Source organism: Diabrotica virgifera, chromosome 5 (genome assembly GCF_917563875.1).
Source record: "Diabrotica virgifera virgifera chromosome 5, PGI_DIABVI_V3a".
NCBI classification, from domain to species: Eukaryota; Metazoa; Arthropoda; class Insecta; order Coleoptera; family Chrysomelidae; genus Diabrotica; species Diabrotica virgifera.
In genome coordinates, this window is record NC_065447.1 from 203,554,923 (window position 1) to 203,573,070 (window position 18,148).

At 33.6% G+C, this 18,148-nt stretch overlaps 1 protein-coding gene across 5 annotated transcripts in view; it reads left to right on the plus strand.

The window, feature by feature from the left end:
- LOC114324189 (uncharacterized) overlaps window positions 1-11,828 on the plus strand; it is a 70,816-nt gene extending 58,988 nt beyond the window's left edge. For all 5 annotated transcript variants that reach the window (XM_028271945.2, XM_028271947.2, XM_028271948.2 and 2 more), the window contains 3 exons: window positions 10,834-11,044; window positions 11,104-11,490; window positions 11,707-11,828. In XM_028271945.2, the coding sequence (XP_028127746.1) occupies window positions 10,834-11,044; window positions 11,104-11,490; window positions 11,707-11,738 (630 nt within the window). In that variant the 3' untranslated portion in view covers window positions 11,739-11,828. The remainder of the gene's footprint in view (window positions 1-10,833; window positions 11,045-11,103; window positions 11,491-11,706) is intronic.
- Window positions 11,829-18,148: the final 6,320 nt, after the last annotated feature.

Consider the following 18,148-nt stretch of genomic DNA (forward strand, 5'->3'; position numbering starts at 1 on the left):
ATATATCTGAAATTTTTAGGGGGTATTCTTGAAGCTATGCACAAGTTAAAAATAATAAAAAAATTAAAATTTCAAACCATGACCCTCTCGCTTAAGATTTTATAACTTCTTCTTATACCACTCCTATCGGAGATTGGAAATCATCAAGGCTTCCCTGACCTTGTTTACAGCTGACCTAAAAAGTTCTAAAAATTTTATAACTATGCATAAAATTTGTTATGAATAAACAGTAAAAATATACTACAAATCATCAAAATTTTGTAAAAATACATTCAAAAAGTACACAAGTCTGCTATTAACGTTTATTAATCCCAAAATGTATAGTAATAAGATACAGAATCAGAATCACATTGGTTTAACTGCCTTTGCACTGATATGAGTTGTTTGAATACAAAAATGTGAAATGGCGCTATCAGTAAATGTAACGTTACATTTACATAAAATTAGTTTTTAACTGTCACATTTCAAAAAAGTATCCGTTTGTTATATATCTCCATATTTAAAAAAAATCGTCATATTAGATTAGCTATTTTGTTTCTTTCTGAGAATGGCAGATTCGTAATCATAGATCTTACAAAACCCTTAAATTATCATACTTTAAAATAAATTATGCATTTAAATTAGTATTTTCAATTGCCGTCATATTAGATACGCTATTTTGTTTTTATTTCAAAAAGAAGTTGTATTTATGTAATCAACAATTTCAAAAATCTCGTATATGTATTATGAAATTTAAAAAAAAATGTGCTTTTAAAATAATATAATTTCTTTCCGCCATATTGAATTCGCAATTTTGTTTTTCAAAAAAAAAAAACAATACTATGTTTATAATCAGCGTCCTTAAAACTCTTTAACATCAAATTTCGAAAAAATATTGCGTTTTGATTAATATTTTCAATTTCTTTACGCCATTTTGTTTAAAAATAATAATTTCAGATTTGTAATCAGCTATTTTAAAAATACCTTAAATCACTAAATTTGGAAAAAATACTGCGTTTTGATTGATATTTTTAATTTCTTTATGTCATGTTGGATCCGCCACTTTGACATCGACCAGCGATGCCAAAAACCGTTAAATACGAAAGTAAGTAATACCGAATTGTATGAACAGTATACGCTTTTAAAGGTTCATGACCACGTTTTCGGCATTTGGAACCACAGTTCATGGAGACAAATCCTAATTGGAGTAGGCCAAGAAATTTAAACTTTTGGGCAGAATACTGTGGGCGTATCCATAGAATAACATTTTATTACTTGATATTTCATTTCAAACAACGTTCATAATCTTGAAACATTCTTCCAATTATTAATGAAAGTTTAATATATACTTGGTTTAATATATATACTGGATATAGAATTAAATTAAATATTCAGAGCAGGCATGGGAACGAAGAAAGCCCTCACTTTACTAGTTCTTATCCAAAAATCCTACGACCAACAGAGATATAATATGTAATATAATTGGTAGCGTAAGACACGACCTACTTTTAGAATGTTTGCAAGAAGTCGGTTTAGATGGGAAGGACATTAAGTTGCTAAAAAAACTTGTACTGCTACCAAAATACCAGGGCCCTAATTCTAATTCACATTTCGACGCAAAACACGTCGAAATTAATATGGCGACGTCGAAATGCGACTTTCCGCTTCTTATGGATTTCAGTTGACCTAACTAGGGACGTCATTAATTTTCGATATATCAAGCGGTTTAACTTTGATTTCGAGTCGAAATATAAGTGAGAATGTTCACAACGTGATTTATCAACTCAAATGAAAGATGTAATGTAAAAAAAACATGCAACAAACATTGTGTAGCCAATAAACAAGAGGGCCAACCCAAATTCTGAGCAGTGTCAAAATAATAGAGTAAATATCCCCAGTTTTAACTAAAATCAAAATTAATAAGAATCGCTAGCGATTGCAAACTGACATGTGCTAGTCGCTTTTAAATTTCGACATCGAAATGAAATAGAATCAGGACTCAGAATTAAGATCGAAGGTTCCACATCCGCTGAGGGAGAGATTAGAAGATGAGTTGTGGGGGATTTGTTTTATGACCTGTTTTTTTTTTAATATATATGCCGAGTTTCTGTTTAAAGCGACACTGGATAATTTCAAGGACGGCGTAAATATCAACAGCACATACGCCGATGATACGATCATAATTCGGTATAAAAATATTAAGATAATCAAAGTGATGTCAATCTGAAAATCAAAATATATAATAAACGGACACATTTTAGAACATGTCAACAAGTTCAAGTACCTAGGATGCTGGATCGATAGTAGTCTAAATCCTAATCTAGAAATAGAATAGAACTAAGAACATATAGCATGCTACTATTTTATGTGGGTTAATGGCATTTTATGTCTGGTTATTACTGAATTGTTTTTTTTTTTTTAATTTTGTTTAATGATTTTAGTTTTATAAATTAGAATTTATTCATCATTAACATTTTCATTACTGTCTTGTATTTGTATTTCATTTTTATTATAATTATATTTTAATAATAAAACTACTGGTTTATGATGAATAAAATAACGACTATTTTATTTTGTTTTATTTTATTTTATGTATACCGCAAGGTTGCTGCAAGCATCTGGGGCACGCATGAGATTATTTGGGGTCCGTGCAAAAACATATAGGCATACCGAGCGATAAGAAGTATTTACTTCAAAAATCAAAAGACTCTTGTGTGATTCTCAAATAAAACTCGACTACGTTTATGCTTAAACGTGGACTTTTAGAACATCAACCGCAAATAAGTTGGAAGCCTTTGAAATTTGGTCCTACCGATGGATCCGCAAGATTTGATGGACATCGCATACTTTAAATGAAGAAGTACTGCATAGACTAGGCAAGGAACGAGTACTTTTCAACACAGTGGAAGTTAGGAAAATATACTAGGGTAGGGCACACACTGAGAAATAATAAGTAAAATATGCTCAACTACTAGTGAAAAACAAGAGCGAGGGAAAGAGACAACTAGCAAAGACTATCGTGGCTAAAAAACATCCTACAATGGACAGGGTTAAATTTTGAACAGCTAATAAGAGCAGCGAAGACAGAGAGGAGTTTTCAATTGTAACAGCCAACTTTAGAGGAGTGTGCATTAAAAAAAGAAATATTCTGTCATCAAACGTACCTTTAAGTTAGTAAAGTGTTTTTCGTATGACTGCCTGATTTTGTTGGAGAGGTCCAAAAAAACTACATCTGAAAAAGTTATGGAAAGTTCAGAAAAAGTTTTAGAATAAAAAATGGATAACCTACTATTTTGCAACTTGTTATCCTGAATATCTTCTAATCATCATCATTCTCTTTGCCATTATCCCTACGCGGGGTCGGTTCCCTAATTGCATTCTCCATAAGTTTCTATCTTGGATCATATCAACATCAATCTCCTTTACCCAATGGCCTGCCTAAACGTCTCCCCCAGGTCTTCTTTGGTGCTCCTCTCCTGCTTCTTCCAGGAACTCGCATTTCAGCAATGCTTCGTTGAATTAACAAGGGTTATTAACGTCTCGACGTTGAACATGACAAAACCTTCTTGACCTATGCTCCCTCATTTTGGCATCAATTGGTGCCACCCTTAGACGTCCCCTAATATATTCATTCCTAATTGTATCCTTTTTTGTTACTCCACTCATCCATCCGCTCATTGTCGCCACATGCATTCGCTGTTCCTCTTTCTTTTTAGCTGCCCAGCATTCATTTCCGTACATCATAGTCGGTCTTTTGGCTGTTTTATAGAATTTTTTCTTCAGCTTCATTGGAATTTGTCTGTCACACAACACACCACTCGCTTCGTTCCATTTCATCCATCCCACCCGAATTCTATTGCATGCATATCCATCTATTTTCGCATGCCTCTGTAATGCCGATCCTGGGTATTTAAAACTCCCATTTTTCACAATCATCTCACCATCCAAAAATATCATTTTATTTGTAATAATTCCATCTTTAAACAAAATTTCCATATACTTACTCTTTGTTCGTCCTACTAAGTTTTAAACCTTTTTCCTCAAGAGTTTGTCCCCTTCACTATTCTCGATTAACATACATTAAGCACCGGGAAATGTTATCCTGTAGTTTCGCTGTTAACTGATCTAATACTAATGAGAATATATACGGACTAAGAACTGAGCCTTGTCGGTCTCTCCCACACCTCTCCTAACACTAGTTGTTACTCCCTCATACAGATCCTTCAAGTAATTTTAATATGATATTATTTGAGGATATCAATAAATATTGATATCCTTAAAAAATATATAACTCCTTAATAATTAAAATGTAAAGTCATGAAATCAATTACATAAATGTGTCGCTAATCAACCATAAAACTCTTAACACATATATACACCATTATTAGGCGTCAACGCCCTTCGGTAGGGATCTATAGAGGAGTATCACCAAGCTGCAAGCCCTTATCCCTTGCCGTACCGCTCCTCGATAGACCAATCAGACACCAGTTTATTCCAGACCAATTCGTAGATTCTATAGAATTTTATACGACGTTGGCCTTTTTATTTTTCAATGGTCTGGCCGGGAATCGAACCTCGATCGTAAATCCGTTAGATTTGTCGACCGAGCGCCTCAGCCCACTGAGTCATCTGACCGACAAACTCTTAACACAAGTTAGCTAAATAAAAAAATTTTACATGGCATGATCAGCCAGTGGTGAATTGAAAGTCATTCGCCTTTTGAAGCCTTGTGTGGTGACGAAAAATAAGGGTAGTGACCAGTGGCGACGCGTGACTTTTTCTAAAGTGTTACCAAAACCAGATGCAAAAAATCTTATTTAAAAAAATGAAGATATGGCTAAATGTATATACATATAGCTTCAATAATATCATTTTGTAGGGTCTACGACGTTTCATCGCCGCCGTTTCGACGCCGCCAGTTCATCGCCGGCCGTTTCGATGCCGCCGGTTCATCGCCAGTCAGTTAATCGCTAACTGATATATTTCCGAATTTTCGACAGTTACATTTATTATTTATTTTTAGTATCAATTAGGAATTCTAGGAAATGCGAGATATGACCATTCCCGTTGCCATACTTAATCTTTTAATAGACTTTTAAACTTTTATAATATAAAATATAATTTAACACTTCAAATTTAATACTGTTTAGTATCAAATTTAGGGGAAGTAGAAATAGAACAGTAAATTAATATAATAATATTTTTTATCTATTAATTTGTCATAAGTTTTGAACTGAATTTAACGTCGTGTCGTGTCATCTCCCATAATACAAGATCAACTAACTAACTGGCGATGAAACGGCCGGCGATGAAATGGACTGGCGATGAACCGGCGGCATCGAAACGGCGGCGATGAAACGTCCCATTCCGCATTTTGTATATCACTTGAAACTCTCGAAAAAACAGTTGATGTTTCTAGATGTTGGCAAAATTTTTGTTCTTTTTTGGCAAATAATGTTAACAATTCCCTGTAATTGCCTCGAATGTCAGAGCCGTCGCCCTCAAAATGACCACGAAACGCTAATTCTTGTTCGGCCAAAAAACATACGGTACATATCTATTATAAGTGAGCTAAGGATATACGAGTACCTATCTATTTTTTTAACAAACTCATTATATGTTTAGCAATATTTGCTTTAAATGCTTGGTTAAGAGAACTTTTGATTCTTGTTTTGCCAAACTGAATCAAATTGGGTATACATCTTACATGTAGGTAACGGAGAAATTTCATGTCTCTTTTTTAAAACTCTCTGGTCCACCCATTTTTCTGTAAAAACCAGAAGACATGGCCAACAATACAGTCTATTTTTCTTGCAACCACATAACCAAGGATTTTCACTGTACCAACTAAATTTAAAATATCGAGCTAATTTTTTAAATTCCTTTCTTAAATTGTTTAAAATAGGTCTTTCATTTTCAATAATCTCATTTTATTTTTCAATCAAAATTACTTTTCAAGTAGTTGATCGATTACGCAGCGACACTCATCCATGGTGAACTGCACGCACACTTTTTATTATAGGTACTGTTAGCAAATTTAAATCTGGTAACAGCCCTACTGATATACACAGCGCGCTTACGCCCATCGCTCCTTCAAAATTTTTAGTACTAGCCGGTCCCGAGCCGCCCGAGCGACAGCGAGATAACCATTCACTGTCAGCACAAATGATACTGGTAACAGAATGTAATAAAGTGCAACTGAGTCACATAAACTCGCCAATATTTTCGTGTGTCTGGCTATTTACTGAATTAGGTACTATTAACACATAATATAATAATATATTTCTATTGGTAAAAATAAAATAAAATAATAAATGGAATTATTCATCGTCATAAAATACATATTTATTTGCAAGATTTTTAACTGTTACCAATGGTAACAGTGGTTACATGGACGCTTCGCCAGTGGTAGTGACCCTCAAGCCGAATTTCTTTTTTCGTCAGCAAAAAGACGATGAAGAAAGAGGATTGATGACATTGACAAAGACTGGTGTGATCATTTCACCCTAGGAAGACAAGAAAAAATCTTTCTATCTTTTATGTTTTGACGAAAGTGACAAGAAATTAAAATATACCGCATTTTTGTGACTTTCGCCACAAATCTGTGCTGATTAAACTTATTATTTGGCGTCAGCTGCCACAGCAAAAATAAAGGTTTTATGAAATATAGGCGTCTGGGATCTCTTAATGTACACATTCTTGGTATGGGTGCTTAAAAAAGATTGCAGATATGGTTACGCAGTTGGTTTCGTGGGAACATAACCACACACAGACAAAATTAATCATATGGGGAAACTTAAAAATAAGACGTAGTCCCAGAAATATCGATAGTACAATCAAGAATTTCAAGGAATGTTAATACTTTGAAATTGAAACGCTATAAAGTACCTAAGGGTAAGAACAGAACAAGTGGGTGGAGGTGGAGATCGCGGTGGATGCTACTAGTTAAGTTGCGGTCGGTATCGACAACACATAACAAGGAGGTTATCTGCGCTGCTAGGTCGAGCTAAGATAGGGTTACCATAATTTATTAAGGCCAAATCCGGACAGGGGTAGTTCAAGGAAAAAAACATATCCTTGCCCTTGCCTTTTGACACCACCAAAGTTAGTACATATTAGTATTATCAGCACAAAGGCAAACTACTTTTGAATCAACTGAGTACTTTTTAATACATTTTAAAACATGTTCTACTAAAAAATCAGATGTTTAACCCGGAAATTCATCAAAAAATAAAAGTTTCACGTTGACACCTTCATTTTGCGTAAAATAAGGAACACATACCGGAGTCAATTTGATTTCGTTTCTGTTTGAACTATCAATTGTAACCGTAATAAAATTTGCATGTTTGAGATCTTGCGAGTAATTTGTTAAATATGTTTTTTTTTAATATTTTTTTTAGTAAATAAAAAAATCCGGACATTTCTCATATCCGGACGCCAATCCGGACATGTCTTTCAAATCCGGACTGTCCGGACGTATGGTAACCCTAAGCTAAGACCACTGTCAAGTGAAGTACACTCGGGTGCAAAAAAATCAATCCACTGAAACTTTGGTCATTTTTGATGTCTAGAATTTCCTAAACCTGTCGTCCCATTTAAGTGATTTTTTAATTTTTTTACCATGTTATAGCCTTATTCATTAACAATATCGCTGTAATAATATTGTTGCTAGACAGGTAAACTGTCATTGTATACCAGGTGTACGAATCAAATTGTGTTTTTTTCTCAAAGTTCGCATCACCCTGTGGATTATTCAAGCGTTTATAAAATACTGAAATTAAAAACTAACTATTGCCTCAGGTTTTCTTAACATTCTGTTTTTAGATTCATTCGCTTATGTTGGATAATAAAAAAGTTACATAGGTACTTTAACAACTAGCCATGTTCTTCATCAGTACAGGGTGTTTCTAAATAAGTGCGACAAACTTTAAGGGGTAATTTTACACGAGAAAATAACGACAGTTTGCTTTATAATCCTATGTCCGCAAACGCTTCGTTTCTGATATACGGGATGTTCAATTTTTTTTACAAACTGACGATTTATTTATTGCTTTAAAACCAGTTAAGATATGCAAATAAAATTTTGTGGGTTTTAAGACGTAGTTATTGCACATTTTTTGACATGGTACATTCCATGTCAAATCACTCAGGCAAAAAATTTTGGATCTCCGATTTGTCTGAAAATTGGTATATAGCTTCTGCGGGACGTAAAAATAAGATATTTAAAGTCAAAAAATCTTCTTCTTTTTTTCTCAAAATGTTATTTTATGCGATTTTACAGTGATTTGGTGTTTATTTAAACAAATTTGCATTTTCTGTCGTAAAGTATCAATGAAAAACATAATATTTTAATAGAAAGGACTCAAAAATGTCATTATATGGCATTATAACAAGTTATTTTGAATCAAAACAAGTTTTTGATCAAATTTTATAGTGTAAGAAACGTTAAAATACCGTTTTTTACATTTTCCTCCATTCCCAAAATACATCATCATCGATTTGGCTGAAAATTTGCCCACAGTTAGCCAAAAGATAGGACTTTAATTACATGCATTAATATCAGACTCAAAAGTATATATTAGTCCAGTCGGGATAGCATTTGACCTTGAATGCCGAGCTGCCCAAAATTTTATTTTTCTGATCCTTAGGGGAGTCAATAGTAGCCTAAATTTAAAATCACGAATGAATTCCTCCGTTACGTTAGCCGCCATCTTGATTTTAAAGGAGAACCTGTTTTGCTCAATATCTCCGCCATTTTTAACTTTTCGACAAAAATGGTAGGAACTGAAATTGTTCCAAATAAATCGTATTTACAATTTCTTTTTAACAATTTTTGTCGTGAGGTCGATATTTTCGAGTTAATTGTACTTACAGTAGACGCCTATATTTTTGACTATAATATTGCATGTAACTTTTTTGGTATTGTAATATAATTCAAATCCTTCTCACCACTTAAAATCCTATGTTTTGTCTATCTGTGGGCAAATTTTCAGCCAAATCGATTATGATGTATTTTGGGAATGGAGAAAAATGTAAAAAACGGTATTTTAACGTTTTCTACACTATAAAATTTGATCAAAAGCTTGTTTTGAATCAAAGTAACTTGTTATAATGCCATATAATGACTATTTTGAGTCCCTTCCATTAAAATATTATGTTTTCCATTGATACTTTACGATAGAAAATGCAAATTTGTATAAATAAACACCAAATCACTGTAAAATCGCATAAAATAACATTTTGAGAAAAAAAGAAGAAGAAGATTTTTTGACCTTAAATATCTTATTTTTACGTCCCGCAGAAGCTATATACCAATTTTCAGACAAATCGCAGGTCCATAATTTTTTTTGCTCCAAAATTGAGTGATTTGAAATGGAATGACCCACATACAATTAAGAAATTTATATTCACCATTGGCGTGCATACGGGTAATATGATCGGTCATAATACCCGTTTGTGCGCTAATGGTGAATATTAAATTCTAAATTGTATGTCAAAAAATGTGCAACACTACGTCTTAAAACCCACCAAATTTGATTTGCATATCTCAACTGGTTTTAAAGCAATAAATAAATCGTAAGTTTGTAAAAAAACTGAACATCCCGTATCTCGGAAACGCAGCGTTTGCGGACATATGATTATAAAGCAAACTGTCATTATTTTCATGTGTAAAATTACCCCTTAAAGTTTGCCGCACTTATTTCGAAACACCCTGTACTGATGACGAACATGGCCAGTTGTTAAAGTACCTAACTTTTTTATTATCCAACATAAGCGAATGAATCTAAAAACAGAATGTTAAGAAAACCGGAGGCTATATTTGGTTTTTAATTTCAGTATTTTATAAACGCTAGAATAGTCCACAGGGTGATGAGAACTTTGAGAAAAAAACAGTTTGATTCGTACACCCGGTATACAATGACACTTTACCTGTCTAGCAATAATATTATTACAGCGGTATTGCTAATGAATAAGGCTATAACATATTAAAAAATCACTTAAATCAGACAACAGGTTTAGGAAATTCGAGACATCAAAAATGACCAAATTTTCAGTGGATCGATTTTTTTGCACCCGAGTGTAGTTTGATGAAATTTGAATGACAAAAAGATTGTGCTTTTGCACGTTATTAATTACCTCTCGTTCGAAGTTGAGTTGCTATCTTCTTCCACTCCTTTTCAAGAATATGCCGGTTACGATGTTGTCTGTGAGTCTTGTCCCACAATACGGAAGTGAGGCTGCACAATTATTGCTATCAGATCCTCCCTTATATTTAACGCTTGAAATTCAAAAATGAACTGAATACGCAAAATAGATTATAGGTAGCAATTCGAGTACCGCAGCGCACTTGGTATAGCTGCACGGGCAGGGGAATGACAACTTGGCCTTAAACGCACCAATCACAGGGAAGCATCGTAGTAGGCATCCATGTAAAAACAAACGCAGTTGATTTTCAAAAGCGTCGATGTAAACCTCCTAGATGGAATCGCGCTAAACCTCGCAGCTTATCTGCTCTGTTCTCTTTCATTCAGTACAATGTGTTTACTTTACATGAATGTCGACATCGACCGCGACTCACTTGTGCTGTTCGTACCCTTAGTCAGTAATAACCGTATATCGTTTTAAGGATCTCATTTTATGTATATATTTTATACAAATATTAGGTCGCATACTTATAAGTAGTTGTGTATGTATACAGTTAAGTTTGTTATGGTATTATTTTGGACTATTCATTACTAACTTGTACTAATATTTAACGAATACCACATATAACTTTAAACCACAATACACACTAATGTATACTACCGGACTTATCCTTATTGTTATACTTAATTTGTTAACAAACATTTTTAGGCTGGTGCACCTCATCATCCACCACAACAACCGTCACCGGGCGGACCTCCTTTAAACGTGCCTCCACAAGGTCCTCATGGCCCCATGCCTCCTCATATGCAGCAAAATCCAGCTCATCCACCTTCAGCTCAAGGACCACCACCACACCAGAATCCCATGATGCCACCTTCACAGGTTCCGCAACAATATGCTCAACAGTATCCGCCGCAAGGTATATTAAATTAAGTGACGTTTTTAGATTGCTTTTAACTGTAAATATGAAAATTTCAGGACCAAATCCGCAGTCGGTGCCCTTGCCACCTAGGCCACCTCATCCAGGCTACCCGGGTTATCCGCCCCAACAGCAAACCTATCCTCATCCTCAAGGCGGATATCCACCACCGGGTCCACCTCCACCGGGCGGCCAATATCCTCCACATCCCGGCTATTATCATCAACAATATCCGCAATATCCACCTCATGCTGGTGGTAGACCTGGTCCTGGTCATCCATATCCAGGAAGTCCCGGTCCACATGGAGCTCCACCTTCAACCGAGGGACAGCCACTACCGCCACCTCAAGATGGACAGATGTATGGTTCCCCTCAAGCAGGACCAGGCTCTGCAGAAGCTGAACGAAGTCAAGGATCGGAAGATGGTGGAGATGATGGAAAGATGGGTAACTAGTTTCTTTATATAATATTAACAAAGTGCTTACAAGTAAAGGAAAAGTGTGCGTTGAGAGAATATTGGGAAAAACTCACAATCTTCAAAAACGTTTCGTCAATTTTTAACTTATTACCTAGAATTTTTTCAATTATCCCATCATTCCTTTATTATTAAATGATGATGTACTTAATGTCTATTTGTTTTTAATTATTTGTTTTTTTTTCAGATTATCGAAATGTAGAGAAGGATGAGAAATAAGTATAGGTAGAGCAGAATAAGCAAGAAAGTAGATTTTTTTATATGGCATTTTAGCTACTAAACACTTATAATAAATTACTTTTAGATTAATGATTTTCTTTTATTTCTTTTTATGCGCTTTATTTGGTAATGGACAAGACAACTAAATATGAAATGAAGAAAACAAAGAGAAAAGACGAAAACAAAAAAATATAAAGAACTAGAAATAAACATATGGAACATAAGAACGATATTGGCCACAGCAAATATATGTTGGAAATAGCTATATATATACACCGTTTTTAGGTGTCAAAGTGTCTTTGGAGGAGTATCATTAAGCCGCAAGCCCTTATCCCTTGTTGTACCGCTCCTCCATAGGCCCAGCAGACACCAGTTTATTCCAGACCAAGTCGTAGATTCTATATAGAATTTTATACTACGACGTTAGCCTTTTTATTTTTCAAATGACCGGGCTGGGGCTCGAACCTCGATCGTATATCCGCTAGATTTGTCGATCGACTGAGCCGTCTGACCGACTTAGAAATAGCTAAAGAGCTCAAATAGTATGAAATAGATATTTAATTGCAGCACGATAAGAATTATATTGGGAGGGATAAAGACATATTGATAGTCAGGATTTTACAAGTTTGGACTTGGAAGGAAAGAAACAAGGACAAGCTGTACAGGAGCTCATCCTACTAGGACACCTAAGAGAGAAACCATAAACTTTAAACCAATGGATAAGAATTACGATGAACGAAGAAGTAGACGAAGTAAAGGTCGAAATATCAAAAGCCAACTATCGAGAAATTGTAGAAAGTAATACAGATGCTAAACTACCGTTTAGTGTAATTACTTTCCCTTCGACGAATCTTAACATCATCAAAGCTAACCATTTGTTTGGAAGTAATCGCATGTTAGGGCACAAGAGAGTTTAGATAAATTAATATCACTGTGGTGGAAGGTTACTGTACCACTGAGTGAACGTGCAGAATCATATAGACTCAAAAAATGTAGATTTCTACTGAAAATGTTATACCATCATTATTTCACGACCTTTGAAGTTTTGCTGTATTTTGCTAAATCTTGAAAATATTAAAAATCGTAAATTCTCACTAGAAAATATTTTTTGATGAAGTATAGCCTCCTCGGAAGAAGAGGGCCAGGTCGAAGAAGGACGTCATGGTTTAAAAACCTGAGAGAATGGTTTAACAGATCCTCTGCATTCCTTTTCCGAGCTGCCGTCCACAAAATTACTATAGCCAATTTGATAGCCAACGCTCGATAATCGAGAACGGCACATGAAGAAGATAGCCTCCCCGTAATTCCTTTTCTCTTGTTGAATCGTATAAACTCAAAAAACGTAGATTTTCTACAAAAAAACTTGCTTCATCATTTTTTCATGGACTTTCGATTTTTTGCTCTTCTGAACATTGAAAATGTTAAGTTCTCGATAAATAATAATTGTAATACGTCATTTTTTATGAACTGTCGCCTCTCCGTAATTGCTTCTCCCTTAACCTTTTCACTGCGGCTAGTTTTAAAAGTAGTATGGTCTAACCGGATCAATCCGGTTGCCGCAGTCAGTCGATGTAGTACTATGGCGTATAAATACGGTTCGCGCAGTGTATCAATACAGTGTATTCAGGACTGTATTTGCAATTTTGTAGAAGTAACTGTTAATCTGTTGCTGTTAGATTCTTGAAAATTAATAATTTGTGGACGTAATAGACCTTATACAATTGATTCAAAATTTTGTTTTTGAAGATTTTTCCCACTTTTATTAGGAGTGGCAAAACTGGATATAATATGTTCTGCAATTTTCGGCCCTCATTTGCAATAATTTGATGCTATAGTATTTTTACTACAAAAACGTTATTACGTAGGTCAAAATTTTTGACGTAAGAGAACTGTCAAAACATTAGAATGTGACTTTTCATTATTGCTATGTTTATTATAAATACGGTAATAATGAAAAGTCACATTCTAATGTTTTGACAGTTCTCTTACGTCAAAAATTTTGACCTACGTAATAACGTTTTTGTAGTAAAAATACTATAACAAAATCTTGAAAATGCAACCCAGAAATCTCAGATTATTTACTATTATTGTTGTATTTATTAAATTACCGATCATAACGCTCTTGTACTTCTTTCAAAGTCAATAATAGGTTTATCAGCAGCTGTAATTCGCACAACTGAATTTTTAAACTAAAATTAAATAAGTTGATAAACACTATCCTGCATAAATACACCGAAGGGGAATCCTAAGATTTTACAAGTAAATCCTCCAGAGTGCGTGCCTGTATAAAAAGGTGCGGATTTATACGGCTCTCGCAGTAAAGTATAAAATTTTTAAAAGTATTTTAAATTTTGATATAATATGTCTAACTCTCTTCTATAGGCAACATACAATACGCAAACAATATCTGGGCCCGGATTACGAACACTCGATACGAATCGTATCCGCCATGTTTTCCCATAAGGCGCTACGGTAAAACATGGCGAATACGATGCGTATCGAGTGTACGTAATCCGGGCCCTGATTCATACGGTTGCCTCAGCGAATGCCGAAAAAGGTTACGCGTATTTATCCGGTTCCCGTTGTACGGGCACGAAATCATTTTACGTATATATCCGGTTCCCGCAGTGAAAACTTACTCCATCATTTTTTCATGGACTTTCGATTTTCTGCTCTTCTGAACATTGAAAATTAAGTTCTCGATAAATAATAATTGTAATACGTCATTTTTTATGAACTGTCGCCTTTCCGCAATTGCTTCTCCCTTAATGGATCGTATAAACTCATAAAAACGTAGATTTACTACTAAAAATATATATACTTTTCATATAAATATATATCCTTTTCATTTCCTTTCAAAATATATCATTTTTTATAGCCTTTCGATTTTCTGCTGTATTTTCGCGAAGTCTTAAAAACATTAAAAACGCAAAATTCTCGATAAATAATGATAATACGTCCATTTTTATGAACTGTCGCCTCTCCGCAATTGCTTCTCCCTTAATTAAGGTACTAGTACACTTTAGAAGACCAAAAATAAGCATTTTTTCAAGATATTTTTTCTTAGAACCTTTATTAAAAACGAACATCAAACTTTTTACATATTAATATCTAACTCTTAGAGAATACAAAAAATATATCTTTTTTCATTTATGAGAAAATATTGTAGAGGGCGCCAAAGTCGAGGCCTCGAAAAAAAAGTAGTTCCGATGGCGGACAGTTAATCTCAGGATTGGGATCTCTGAAATAAAAAAATCGTACGGCATTTGAAAAAGGAAGATTTCTTACGTGACAATTTGCCACCGTTAGTGAAAAATTCCGCAAAAAAAATCTTACGGAAATTTGAAAAAAATTTGTGAAAAAATCGCCAGTTTTTCTTTAGTTTTTAATGGTTAAAAAATATTTATTTTTTGGTCAAATTGTGGTAAATTGTCACGTAAAAAACCTTCCTTTTTCAAATGCAGTTCGACTTTTTTGTTTCAGATATCCCAATCCTGAGATTAACTGTCCGCCATCATTTTTCGAGACCTCGACTTTTACGCCCTCTACAATATTAGTGTACGTGCATAAATGAAAAAAGATATATTTTTGTGCTCTCTAAGAGTTAGATATTATAATATGTAAAAAGTTTTATGTTCATTTTTATTAAATGTTCTGAGAAAAAAATTCTTGAAAAAAATGATTTATTTTGGTCTTCTTAAGTGTACTAGTACCTTAATGAATCGTATAAACTCAGAAAAACGTAGATTTTCTGCTAAAAATATTCCACCATTTTTTCGTAGCCTTTCGATTTACTACTGTTTTTTTGCGAAATCGTAAAAACATTAAAAATGGTAAATTCTCGATAAATAATGTTAGTACAGTAGGAAAAATGAAAGAATACCCATGAACGAACGTATAAAACACGCTTTATTTTCCTGTCACCGTGTCACACAAAAAATTGCACAGCGCAAGTACATGTAATAATTATTGTTACATGTACTTGCACTGGAAATTTTCTTTGTGACACGGTGACAGGAAAATACAGCGTGTTTTATATGTTCGTTCATGGGTATTCTTTCATTTTTCCGACTGTATGTCATTTTTTATGAACTGTCGCCTCTCCGCAATAGCTTCTCCCTTAATGAATTGTAGAAACTGAAAAATTGTGCATGATTTTTTCATGGACTGTAGCCTTTCGATTTTCTGCTGTATTTTTGCTAAATCTTAAAAACATTAAAAATGGTAAATTCTCGATAAATAATGGTAATACGTAATTTTTTGTAAACTGTCGCCTCTCCGCAATTGCTTCTTCCTTAATTTATCGTATAAACTCAGAGAAACGTAGATTCTCTACTAAAAATATGCCATAATTTTTCATGGACAGCGAAATCTTAAAAACATTAAAAATGGTAAATTCTCGATAAACAATGGTAATACGTCGATTTTTATGAACTGTCGCCTCTCCGAATTTGCTTCTCTTTTAATGAATTGTATAAACTCAGAAAAACGTAGATTTTCTACTAAAATTATGCTATCATTTTTTCATGGACTATAGCTTTTCGATTTTCAGTTGTATTTTTGTGAAATCATACATTAAAAATGGCAAATTCTACATAAATGATGGTAATACGTCATTTTTTATGAACTCTCCTCTCCGCAATTGCTTCTCACTTAATGAATCGTATAAACTAAAAAAAAACGTAGATTGTCTACAATAAGATTATTCCATCATTTTTTCATGGACTATTTCGATTTTCTGAATTTTTGAGAAATCTTAAAAACATTAAAAATGGGATATTCTTGATAAATAACGTTAATCTACTATTCTAATTGGAAAATAAGCCACAATTTAATTTGAAAAATGATTTTATTTTGTATTTAGTTAACGACCTCCGGAGTGGAAGTCGAAATGTCAATAAAATTATTTTTCAAGTTAAATTGTGGCTTATTTCCCAATTAGAATAGTAAATTACATAAATGCCACAAATAAATATAGCTTCATAACAATATTAAATAATGGTAATGCATCATTTTTTATGAACTGTCGCCTTTCCGCAATTGCTTTTCCCTTGATGAATCGTATAAACTCAAAAAAAACGTAGATTTTCTGAAAAAAAATTTATTTCATCATATTTTCATGGACTATTATAGCCTTTCGATATTGTGCTGTATTTTTGAGAAATCTTAAAAACTTTAAAAATGGTAAATTCTCGATAAAGAATAGCATGGTCCTATACATAATTGTTATATAAAGTAAACGGTTCCAGAGTTATGGAGGGTGAAAAGTTGAGGTTCTCGATACTTTTTATATTTTTTGAGCAATTTATAATATTACTGATAAAAGAAATTTTCTTTAACAGAATTGTGTTTTGTAAATAAAATTTGCTATTTCAGTAGCTGATGGTATGTTATAAGCCCTTGAAGAAACGTCAACCTCACCACACAAAATCATCATCAATTGCCCAAATAATCTAAAAAGTATCGAGAACTTCCACTTTCCACCCTCCGTAACTATGGAACAGTTGATTTTATAACAATTATATATCGGACCTTTTTTGATTTTATGTAGAACATTTTTGTATAGAACATTGTTTCCGCTAAAGCAAAGTTTTAGAAATATTGACGAAAAACGTAAAAAAACTACTAATTTACCGACTTTTACCCCATCTCCCCCCAAACCGGACGCTCAAAATGGTATAACTTTTTACTGAACAATATGTGGACCCTATAGAACAATTTGGTGTTGGAGGAAAACTTTTACTTTGGATGTCTGGGTTAGGTCTTTTTTTGGACCAATTATACTATACTACCTCCGTAACTTTGGAACCGTTCATTTTAGAAGGATTATGCATAGGATCTTTTTTATTTCAAATTTAATGTAGAACATTTTTGTATAAAAGGTTGTTCATGATAAACCGCATAGTTTTAAAAATATCGACGAAAGACGTAAAAAACTACGAATTTACCGATTTCTCCCCCCTCTCCCCTGCAAACCCGACGCTCAAAATGGTGTGACTTTTTTCTGAACATTATGTGGACCATATAGAAAAATTTGGTGTTGGAGGATAACTTTCACTTTGGATGCCTGGGTTATGCCATTATTGTATGTAGGATTTGTAAGCGAAATTTTTTATTATTATTGAGTAAATGTCTACACTGTTTCAGTCATGTAAGTAAAATTAATCAAGTATTTACTTAAGTGGATTTATTATTATGTACTATTATAAAAATTAAAATGAACGATATATATTTGGATATGATTAAAAATTAAAAACAAATTAATAACTACTAATTTACGAATATATACAGTATGTCCCTGTAAGTTGGAACCATATGGAAAACTTTTTTATTATTGATTTTATGAAAAAAAGTTATTCTTCATAAAAAGTTCTGCTTCGTCTAAAACCTAAGACGCAATCATCTAATAT